The sequence below is a fragment of the Triticum urartu genome, chromosome 4 (assembly GCF_003073215.2).
Source record: "Triticum urartu cultivar G1812 chromosome 4, Tu2.1, whole genome shotgun sequence".
Classification (NCBI taxonomy): domain Eukaryota; kingdom Viridiplantae; phylum Streptophyta; class Magnoliopsida; order Poales; family Poaceae; genus Triticum; species Triticum urartu.
In genome coordinates, this window is record NC_053025.1 from 364,626,253 (window position 1) to 364,638,042 (window position 11,790).

Here is an 11,790-nt window from a genome sequence, read left to right on the forward strand (position 1 = left end):
AAAGGCCCAGGATGCTTCTTCAACCTCCGTCTCCTCTTGAGCCGCCAGCCACCATCGGCCGAACCGTTGGCCCCTGCCGCCGCGGCGGCGCTCCCGCGCTGCCTCGCCGCCCAGCCCTCTCTGGAACCACTCCCACCGCCGGTCCTCCGTCGCCCCGGCCATCCCTCTAGGCCCGCCGTGCTGAGCTTTTTCTCTAGCGAATCTCCATGCCACTGGCCATCATCGCCCTCACCCTGAACCCTAAGATAGATACTGACGTAGCCTCTCCGGCGAGCCCCCTTCGCTGCGGCTGGTTCTTCCTTCCCTCCGGCGAGGCCCCCCTGAAAATCGACTGACCCAAAGTCGGATCCGTTGACTGAAGTGTAGCTAAACTGCTTCAAATCGCCATCAATCTGGGAATGGCCAATGTGATTTTAGAAACTGATAACTTTAAAAAGAAGTCGGGAAGCTGGGTGCTATGGCATGTCGCCCCAGTGTGTACTCATCGAGGATCGTAAGTTCTTACGAGTCAGTTTCTGAATTTAGAAATCCCGTATTGTCCTAGGATGACAGGCAATCCTAGTCTGCAGTGTAACGCGCTATGCCTATTGTAATGTCATAGTGGAGAGCAATTTAGCTTGCAAGGTTTTGCATTTCCACGAAAAATCTTCTCCAACACGTTTTCTTTTCCAAGTAGCACGGAACTACAGAAAAGCACATCCTTCAGAGTTCAGACTAAAACCATGGAGACAAAAGAGAGTAGGAATTCGTAGGGCATGAGTTCTGCTAAGTGATCCAACATGATTATTATACACATTTTAAAGTAGGCAAAGGTTTACAATGTACACTACAATTTCCACCGCCAAGAATTTACATCATGTGGTGAATCCTTAAGTAAATGCAGATACTGACCTCATAAAGCTTCCAAGCAACAGTTTCTATGAGCGATGGTTGCACTACTTAGAATGCAATGTCATGCTGGATGTGTCGGAGCAATACGGGGGTGACAATGTCCGGTGAGCTAAGCTGGGGGAGATGGCCCTCAGATGGCATCACCTCAACGATGGAGTCGCCACCAAGATGCTTGTGCAAGTACTCTGACACCACAACTGGCACTGCGAGGTCCTTGGTGCTCTGAACGATATGGCATGGGACCAAGACAAGCGGTAGGAGGGTGCGCACATCACTCTGGAAGATCGTCTGGGCAACGCTCAGGGCTATGTCTGGGCGAATGTTGAAGAGAGTTCGGCTGAACTCCTGAACTGACACTGATTCCAGGTCCCCTCCAACACAGAGTGGTGCAAAACCTGAGCACCAGGCCTTATAGTTTGATCTCATCGCTTCAAAGAGCTCATCAAGCTCCTCCTGCTCAAATCCCCCATAGTAATCCACATCATTGAGGTACCTGTTTGGTCAATACAAAATTGGATATGTGAAACAGAAATCATAAAATGAAAACAGAGCAACCAGAAACGAATTAGTAGAGAAGGTCTGAAAGGAAGGATGTAAACCCTTGAAACATCAGAACTGGATAGGATGTCCAGAGATACTCAACATACCAAACAAATAGCATGTACTTGTGAGATACAATTGCATTTGCTACAGAATAACAACTGAGTGATTCATATAATGTCTGATCTATAATTTTAATCATCCTCTCATCCGACAAGGGGTATGTGGGAGCACAAAAGAAACAATTAGGTTGTTAAGAAGTTGGGGTCGTCAGAAAGAGGACGAACAAGCCATGGACAGATGCTTGGAAAGGAACATCTCCCACTTAGCACCGTAATCTTCCAAACTAGCTCGGTATCCTATATCTTATATACATAAGAAGTTCATCCCCACTATCTTATTTATCTAAACATGCATCCTGTCCACATCACGATCTAGCCACATTAGCAACTCTCGGCATGCATGCGCTCTATTTTCAGTGTACACCAACAACCAACAAATGCTATTTTGCTGCCATCTTAACATTCCACGCCACCTCTATTTATTTCATGTCTCGTAGAAACATATGTGACTGATTGCATCCATCTAACTACCGCATTATTTGCTTGAAGTCCATATCTCTTCCCCTACCATTACGTTGTCTCTTCTCTCCTTAAGTACTCACTTTACCTTGGTCTTGCATCCTCCAGTTCACTTTCTCTTTCCCCACTCTTTTGCTAATTGGTTATTCCTTTGTTTCCCGACAGGCATGGAGAAGATATGGCTTCCTTGGTTTCTATTTCTTAAGCCTATCTGTTGCGTCCATTGGTAGGAGGTGTTTTGCATAGTTGTTGGCCGTTGTCTTCTGCTGCGCGGCTTGATTAACCCCGGCCTCTTAGCCTGTGCGGCCACCATTATCAACTGCGGCACCTTGTCCGCTTAATCGGAACAAAAGTACATATGGTAGTCATGATGTTAGGAGCTAGGGTTCTGCCGGTTCTAGGGCGGAGATTGTAGGGGAAAGATGGAGGAAGACGAGGTCGAGGGCGCGGCGGCCAGCGGCTAGGCGCCGTCCTTGCGTGGTGGAGAAGAGGCGGCGGTGGCGCAAGAGGCGGCTAGGGTTAGGTCTCCCAGATCCCTAAGGGAAGCCGAGCAAATACTGATTGCTTCTTGCTTGATTAGATTGATACATCTCCTCTCCTTATATAGAGAGGTTTACTTGACTCCTAAGCAAACGACCCTAATAACGATAAGATAATTGGGCTAAGCCCCTAATAACGATAAGATAACTTGGGCCACAGCCCACTGGGCTAAGCCCCTAATATGCCGGTCATGACACTTCTCCCTGCCTACACAAACAGCTCGTCCTCGAGCTGTAAGGTGAGGAAGCGCTTGCTGAACTCCTCGAGGTGATCAACCAGCGTCAAACACCTCCGCGACAGTTGGGGCGGCCAGGTCGCCGAGCCCGGCGGCGACGGCGTCCTCCTCAATGTAGTCTGCAGCCTCCAGATAGAAGAATCGGGGGCAGACGTGGCCGGGCATGTAGGTCTCGTCACAGTTGAAGCACAACCCTTGGCGGCGACGCTCGAGTAGCTCGGCCGAGGTGAGCCGGCGGAACGGGCGCGCCGCGGTCGCGGCAAGGGGTGCCGCGGAAGCCTGAGCAGGCCGACCCTGCGCGGGAACATCCGGCTAAGGTGGCGGCCCAGCGGCCCGGGACGATGATGCCTGCTGGATGGCCACCACGCGGCGCTCATATGCGCGGGCGTAGTACATGGCCGTCTGGAGGTCCTGGGGTCCCTGCAGCTCGACGTCCACACGGATATGATCTGGCAGACCGCCGACGAAGAGTTCGGCCCGCTGGTGAGCTGTCACGCCGGGCGCGTGGCACGCCAGGGCCTGAAAGCGGTCGGTGTAGTCCTGCACCGTTGTGGTGAAGGGAAGGCGGCCCAACTCCGCCAGCCGGCTCCCACGTATCGGTAGTCTGAATCGAAGGAGGCGGAACTCGCGAAAACGCTCCCATGGGGCATACCGCCCTCGTCCTGCTCGAGGGTATAGTACCACGTCTGTGCGGCGCCGCGGAGGTGATAAGAGGCGAGCCAGGTGCGGTCCGACGCGAGCGTCCGTTGCCCCCGAAAGAACTGCTCGCACTGGTTGAGCCAGTTGAGGGGGTCCTCGGCGTCGTCGTAGGTGGCGAAGGCGAGCTTGGCGAAGCGCGACGGTGTCTGAGCATGACCGCCGTGAGTGTACGGCTCGGCGGTACGGAGCAGCGAAGAGGATGGCGTTGGTCCGGTGTGCACAGGTGGTCCGCAGGAAAGCAGTGGCCCGTCGAAGCCAGCGTGGAAACCCGCGGAGTCAGAGGGCCCGTTGTATGGCAGGGAGGGCGCCGGCTGATCCGCGGCCATGGTGTAGACTGGCAGCGGTGACGTCCCGGCCAACCAGGCCGGAAGCTGGGATGGCGAGGGCGGGAACCGCACTTGCTGAATCGGCACGCCCGCCGGCGCAGTTGTAGTCAGCCCGGTGCTTGGCGGCGGAGGCGCCAGCTGCTGCTGCCTGGAAACGGCGGAGGCGACGGGCGCGGCGATGGCCACGTCCGGCCATTATGGCCAGATCGAGGCGGTGGCGGGGGCTGGTTGTAGCTGCAGCGAGGGCTGCAACGGCCCGACCAGCGTCGCGGTGGCCCCGGGGTGCGGCGGCTGCCAGGGCGATGGCGGCGAGGACCTGGGCGGCATGGGTGACGCCGCGAGGGCCGGCGCCGGCCACTGCGGCCATTGGGGGGTGTAGACGGGCGACGGCTGAAGCGGCCAGTGGTGGTGTAGAGGCCCGGTCGGCGTCGCGGGTGCCAAATACCACGGCAGGGCGGCTGGCCCGGTCGCGGCGACCGGCGGCCCGTAGGGGCCGGCTAGGTATAGCCGTATCCCCTGGACGGCGGTGACGAGATCGTTGAGGACCCCGGTGATCTTCGCCAGGGAGTCGACGGCGGTCGGTGGTGCGGTGGAGGGCGCCGTCATCTGGGTGGTGGCGGCGTCGGAGGATGCGACCAGCAGCGCAGACGGGGAGGGCAGCGGCGCGGTGGAGAAGGCCAGCGGCGCGGTGGTGACGGTCGGCAGCGGAAGCGACGGGATGGGCGATGGCGAAGACATGATCGAAACTAAACAACCTGATACCAAGGTGTTAGGAGTTAGGGTTCTGCCGGTTCTAAGGCAGAGATTGTAGGGGAAAGATGGAGGAAGACGAGGTCGAGGGCGCGGCAGCCGGCGGCTGGGCGCCGTTCTTGCGTGGTGGAGAAGAGGCGGCGGTGGCACAAGTGACGGCTAGGGTTAGGTCTCCCGGCTCCCTAAGGGAAGCCGAGCAAATACTGATTGCTTCTTGCTTGATTAGATTGATACATCTCTTCTCCTTATATAGAGAGATTTACTTGACTCCTAAGCAAACAACCCTAATAACGATAAGATAATTGGGTTAAACCCCTAATAACGATAAGATAACTTGGGCCACATCGCACTGGGCTAAGCCCCTAATATGCCTGTAACACATGAATATGCATTCGTGCCGGCCACCTTGGCACTCCAGTTTCTCTCTCGATAAACCTTCATGCGCCAGCCACGCTGCTACGGTAAGGTGTTTGATATGTGTCCATCATATTTGTCCTTTTTATTTGTTTTCTTTTTCCCATACATTTTGCTAGTTTAGGCTTCAAACCATGTATAGTTAATAGGATGTCGGCTGTTTATTTCTTGTGAATTTTCCCGTGGAATAGAGCTTAGCTCCACCTACCTCCCCTCGTGGGAACAAGACCTCCATTGTGGAGATGGCTCCTTGTGGATAATAAGGCCTCCGGAGGGAGAAGACTTTCAGGAGTACAAAAGCCACCTCCGGGTGAAGATTCATCCATGGAATTCAAGTCCTCTTTGTCTTACGACTTGGGGAAGAACCCTATCCTGCTCCCTCTCTCTTGTGGATGATTGAGATCAAGGATTTATCCATGTGTGTCTTGTGTTGCCACTTGTGTGTTGATTTGTGCTTGTTTCCCCTGTGTTCTTCCGCTCTTCTCTCGTGCTCTTCGTGTTCTTCCTCAAATTCACCTCCAATTCGTGAAGATAGGGCCACCCCTATGTTTTGCCCCATATCATAATAGATTTTGCTTCAGCAGTACGAGCTCCAATATGTCACTTGCACAGAGATCTACCTCAAGTAGATACTGCGTACTAGAACATTTATTGTAACTGCTACCTCACCCAGGATAGTTTTGGTGGGAAACTTGGTGTCAAATCCTGGAGCTCACCAAGATTTGTATGTGGGCTGGTTTGTGGTGGTCTGGTGGATCTTTTTACTATGTAATCTTTCGACTTTTGTGTTTACTCCATGAAATCTCGAAAACTAACTATTAGCATCAATCCCGTCATACCAAAAAATGGCCCAAACCAAGCCAGATCTACTCGCTCCTGTAGGCAGCATTAACCACTAGGTTTTAGAAACCCTCATAGAACATCTGTCCAAGATAAAACTCATATTCCATTCCAACAGATATCATGATACCATTTTCAGTCAAGCTGATTAAGATCAGTCTCACAGTTACGGTGGGGGACGGGGGTACCACCTCGTTCAACCATTTACAAAAGGCAAGCACATACCTCTAAGAAGAAAAAATAACTAACCACATCCAACAGCAACCTATAATACCACCTTGCAGGTAGTTATGAGTCTATTATCCTGGTTTCTTATCAAGTCACCTAATTAATCTAAGATCCAACGGTTCAACACTGAACACCCCTCTAGAATCCAAGTAAATTAGACCATGGTTATTGACAGCATCTAGATCACCATCACTAATAATGTTTTTGGAATAAAACCATAAGAGCTAATCCTTTGAGGCAGGATCGCAAAATGTCTCCATCCTAATGAAGGTACATCAGATTAGTGACGCTGTAAGAAGGTATGAGGTGTGTAAAAAAGTTGTAGGCCTATGTCCCGAGCGAGTCGTTAATTTCTGCCTGTCGTCATGCCGCAATCTGCCCCCAAATCCTAAAAAATCCTTCGTGAGTAGAGCAAATCAATGTATTATCCCAAATCAATCAAAATGACTGCATACATGTAAATCAAACGACTAAAAACCGATGCTCCCAACATCAAATTCCCCAATCGATATGACTAGAAGGGTTGAGCGCTTTGCTGTGCCGTTGTTGTTGTTGGGATTTCATAATTTTTGTTTGTTATTTTGTTTGGCGCGTCGGGAAGATATTTTTTTAGACAATCTCACAAAGCTTTTATTAAGTCGTCAATGTTTACAGGGACGAAAAAGATATTATCAGGCTGGCCTAATCAAACATGGCGGCCAACCCCTAAGATAAAGCATGCTTCACTAGATTGTGAGCTTCGACATTTGAGCTCCTAAACCCATTAACGAAATTACACAAGGTGAATGCAGCAGCCCGGTCTATTATTTCATGAATGATTGCACCATAGCCCATAGAGCTCCCCCGATTGAGATCTTCAACAACCACCAGACAGTCTGAAGCAACATGAATCCTTTGGGCATAGATCATCAGCAAGTGCCAAGGCCTCTCTGACTGCAGGTGCCTCAAGTGTTGTGGTATCAGAAATACCAATGAATATAATTACTGGCGCTCCCAAGTAAGATCCGCCTTGGTCTCTGCAAATTGTCTAGCTAAGGATTTAGGAGTTAAGGAATGTAATTTAGCTTGTAACAAGATGGGAATGATAAATATCTATCACCCATCTTGAGGGGGAGTGTTGGGTTGAGTGTGTGTAGTGTGTGCATGGGTTTAGCCCAAAGGCCCACCCTTGTGTATATACTCATACTTTTAGACTGTAGAAGGTAGTAAGAGAGAATTCCAGAATTTTCCCAAAGACAACAGATCCAATTCTTGGCATTTAAGTTTTAGTTATAGCACATGTGCTCAACCATTTCCTCCGTTGGGAGAGCCCATACACTTCTTGCCATAGAGCAGTCAAGCAACGCGTGTCACCATGTATCCTTCGCTCCCCATAAGGAACATACACACATCGTAGACACATTCCGATGGTGGAGGAGTTGTGCCGTCGGAATTGAGTGCCGTGCCAACCGCCATAAAAAGACCTTTAGTTTCGATGGCGCCCATATATTCCAAAGGGAAGTCCAGCCCCTATTCTCCTCAGCCCCATCAAACGTGCCTTCACCTTCCTCCAGCCAATTCTCCCTGCTCAGTTTTGTTTTGACAATCATTCTATAAGCATATCTGACTGTGAAGTTTCCACGACGTTCCTCGCTCCATGCCCAAAAATCCTCTGCATGGGGAAGATGGTGTATGTTTTCTTTTTTTATAATACGGTACTTTGGTCAGCTTTCTTGGCAGCGTGATTCTATCTTTTTTGATAATCAACTCATACTTATATGGGGAAGTTTCTTGCGCCCGTGGCCGCATGTATAATATCGGTGCTACAGTGTCACTTGTTGGCGCTTCTCTTTTTCTAGGTAGTGAGAGGATGCACAGGACTGATCTGTTCTCTAGGCTGGTTTGCTGCCGCTTAATTTGAGAAATTATTGACCCATTCAAAATCGTGAATCAGATCCAAAATAGAATACTTTAACTGAGAGAGCTAGTTGAGAAGTTGTTGACCCAGTCAAAATCGTGAACCAATCGAAAACTGAACATCTCCATTGAATTGGAGGACTCCAAAATTAAGGAGCATAGTCTATTAGACTAGTCACAATGGGGAGTAACGTAGACTAGTAACATCACATTTTACTAGGCTATGTTACTACCTCCACAGTCAGGGGCGTAGCTATGTAGAGCTAGCCGGTGTCACTGGCACCGGGTCCAATTTGAACTTGCTTAATGTAATCCATTGATTTAGTGTGTAGATCATTGAATTATTTGACATGTAGGCATGCATTCTTCTATATGGACACCGGGTAATTTCCAATCTGGATCCACCCCTGTCCACAGTGGGTAGTAATATATGTGTGTTGTCATGTTATAGTTCATTTATTAGCCTATAGACTCATATTGTCTTGGTATGTGTGATGTCACAGTAACTAGCTAAGTTACCACCATCACCTCTCTCATCATTAAATATGTGCCACATAAGCAAAATTATCTTGAAAAGTGTGATGTTACTAGTGATATTACTTCCACTGTGGCCAGCCTTAGATGGTTAGGACCATCAAACAAACAAATAAATAGTTCCAGTGGAAAGACATCTATCCATTTATAATCATCCTTTAATAGGATTAAGGGATCCTCCAGTTGGAAATGATAACAGAAACCCATAAGTCATTAGAAGGAATAAGAATCTTGTGCCGACCTTCTGTAATAGTCTACCTAGTGGGAATTAAACGAATTAAGCAGCTACTTAGAAAGTGAGGCAACGTTGCAACGTACCTGGGAGAAGCGGAGAGGAGTACAAGCTTGGAGAAGAGGTCGGGACGGGAGATGGAGGCGAGCACGCCGATTACGGCGGAGACAGAGTGGCCGACGTAGATGCAGGAGGCGATCCCGAGCTCCTCCAGGATGGCAAGCAGATCGAGCGCATATCCCTCGAGCGTGGCGTAGCGGGAAAAATCGAAGTAGTCTGGGTTGGTCGGCCCGGCGCCCATGGTGTCGAAGAGGACCACGCGGTAGTCGGCGACGAGGTGCGGCACCAGGTGCTTCCACACCGACTGGTCCGTACCGAAGCCGTGCGCCAGGACGATCACTCCGCGCTTCCCCTCCCCGACAACCCGCAGGTTGTGTGCCTCCTCCACGATCCCCATGGATTTGATTGACTTCGCTTTCTCGTCTCCTCTTCTTTGACGGGGTGAGAGAGAGGGGAGTGGGCGGCAGCTGAAAATGGACGAGTGGCTAAAGGCGGGCGCCGGGCTGGACCGCACTCCGCCGGTGCTCCCTCCTTCTATCTATAGGGCCTATAGCATTTTGCAAGATTAATTTTAATTAACTATTAAAGCAATAATATATAACATGCAAGTTACATAAAGCATATCGTCGAATTCACACATGAAAAGAGCTACCAATAATATATTTTTACATTATACATCTTATATACTCCCTCCGTTCTTAAATATATGTTTTTTTAGACATTTTAAATGGACAACAACATACAAATGTATGTAGACATATTTTAAATTGTAGATACTCCGTCACTTGTTGGAGTCTCTACAAAAACCTATATTTGAGAACTGAGAAAGTATTATTAATTTTATCAATAGTCAAAAATGATCATAAAAACGTATTAGACCTTATATTAATGAAAGGAGGAAGTAGAAAGAATGGGATCGACGCAGGCTAGCAGTTTGCACTAGCCGCCGTAAAAGGCGCATTAGGGAAGGACTAGACAGAGGGAATCGTGAAAATTACTCTTACTCCCTCATTGCATTAGAGCAAACCATTGCGCCGACCTAAATGAATAATGATTTTGTCTGCTTTTTGTCCGTTTGCATTGGTTCGGCGGACACTTATGTCCACTTTTGCATTTGGTTCGGCGCTTCCGCTCAATGCTAGCCCGACTCATTTTTGAGCTCGCGCGAAAAATATATCGCAAACATTTAGAAATAAAAAAACGTTAATTAAATATTAATGCCGGCTTCGAGGTGGGTTGCTCTCAAACGACAAAAGCCGTGCACTGAAATCTGAGCAGCCAATCGTTTATGGTTGTAGGGGATGGGCTATTTATAGCCACTTGGCAACCCGATCTGATTTGTCCGAAATGACCCTGGGTCACTAAGGAACTGACAAGTGTCTCAACGGTCAGATTTCAAACTCTCATGGCAACTTTACTTGGGCTACAAGCAAAGCTGACTTGTCCGGCTCTGGACAAGATTCGCTCTCATTGTCTTCACTCGAAGACATAGGTTTTTGGTTTAGGCATCACTTCAGTCATTCTGACTGGTTCTCCTGGACCCCACTTAACAGTATGGTGGTTCCTATGACTCAACACAAAAGAAAAAGAACTACGAAAGATCTACGTCTTCGAGCTCCATAGGCTTCATAACGTGTCTTCTTTTGTCATAGTCTTTAATATGAATATCTTCATATACCACCTTTGACTTCAATGTCTTCATACATTTTAGGGGTCATCTCTGGTAGTAAAACCGAATCAATGAGGGACTTCTACCTGTGTTATCCTGCAATTTTCACAAACACATTAGTCCCTCAGCTAGGTTTGTCGTCAATACTCCAAAACCAACTAGGGGTGGCACTAGATGCACTTACAATCTCCCCCTTTTTGGCGATTGATGACAAACTAGTTGAAGTTTTCAACGGGGAATATAATCTGTGAAATTTGTAAGGGAATTGTCTTCATAAGTTGCAAGGGCTCCCCCTGAAGATGTGCATATAAGTAATTTGCCTTTGGAATGCAAATGCACATGGCAAGATGTACTTGTGGAGATCCACTTCAACTTATGATGACAATCCACTATGCATGTGAAGGAATATGAAGATAATGACATGCATAATGGAAAATGGACGTCTGCAGAATAAGATAAGTGCGGAATTTATCGTTGCACATGCGGAATTTATCTTCGCAAAACAGGGTGGCAAACAAGTAGCAGACGACCATCTGGTTTAAGTGTTATAACTCATAAGAACCAAATGTAAAACGAGAGTTGTAAGCACGAAGCAAAATATAACAAAACATAAAGCACCCGCCCATATGGACCCGCTTGAAGACTATCAACCCATATGCTTCTCCCCCTTTTGTCAGCAAGGACCAGAAAGGTTTGAAGACATAGAGCGTCTACTCGTTCCCAGGAGCAGCAGGGTCGTTGGAGGTGTTTGGCGGTGCAGAAGAGCTTGGAGGTGCTGAAGCAGGTGGCGGTGAGGTAGCATCGTCTTCTTCATCAATGATTCTGGCAGTGACTGTGGCAGCAGATGAAGAAAACTCAGAGTCTTCAAGTGATGGTGTGCTTCGCATCACACAGCCCTTCTAGGAGGTGTGGTGTCAAACTTGAATCGCTTAGTGAAGCCATCCTCTTCAAGTTCAGCTTCAGTACACATCATTGATAGCCCTTTCCATGTACGACGACAGGTTTCATGGGTAACGAAAGCATTCTTGGTGGCAAGATTTCGAAGACGATTAACATCCACCAAGAGGCTTTTCATCTGACGCTTTATCCAGTCATGATGCCTATCTTGTTTTTGATGAAGGGCCACAAGAAGCTCTCGGTCATTGAGAACACGAGCGCGCTTCTTGGGTCTTGAAGCAGTTGCACTGTCAGTGGCTTCAGTTGAAGCAGGGTGTGGTGCACGTGTAGTGCCAGCCAAAGGATACACCCTGGAGATGGCTTCAACACCTTCAACGTTCTGAGTGAAGCTCTGGTGTTCTGCATTCTGAAGACTCAAAGGTTGCTTGGCAGGCTCAGGATATATAGCTTCAGCAGAG

At 48.7% G+C, this 11,790-nt stretch overlaps 1 protein-coding gene across 1 annotated transcript; it reads right to left on the minus strand.

Annotated features, from left to right (window-relative positions):
* Positions 1-770: 770 nt before the first annotated feature.
* Positions 771-9,281, minus strand: LOC125551687 (probable esterase D14L). Its single transcript, XM_048714976.1, has 2 exons — positions 8,793-9,281; positions 771-1,384 (listed from the first exon to the last, which is right to left on the minus strand). Exons 1-2 carry the CDS (start codon positions 9,161-9,163, stop codon positions 940-942), a joined length of 816 nt encoding a protein of 271 aa, XP_048570933.1. The 5' UTR covers positions 9,164-9,281; the 3' UTR covers positions 771-939.
* Between the last annotated feature and the right edge of the window lie 2,509 nt (positions 9,282-11,790).

Coding starts and splice junctions, on each gene's coding strand:
- LOC125551687 (XM_048714976.1), bottom strand. CDS start 9,163: ATGGGGATCGTGGAGGAGGCACACAACCTGCGGGTTGTCGGGGAGGGG. Junction 1,385..8,792: donor CTCCTCTCCGCTTCTCCCAG/GTACGTTGCAAC, acceptor TTGACCAAACAG/GTACCTCAATGATGTGGATT.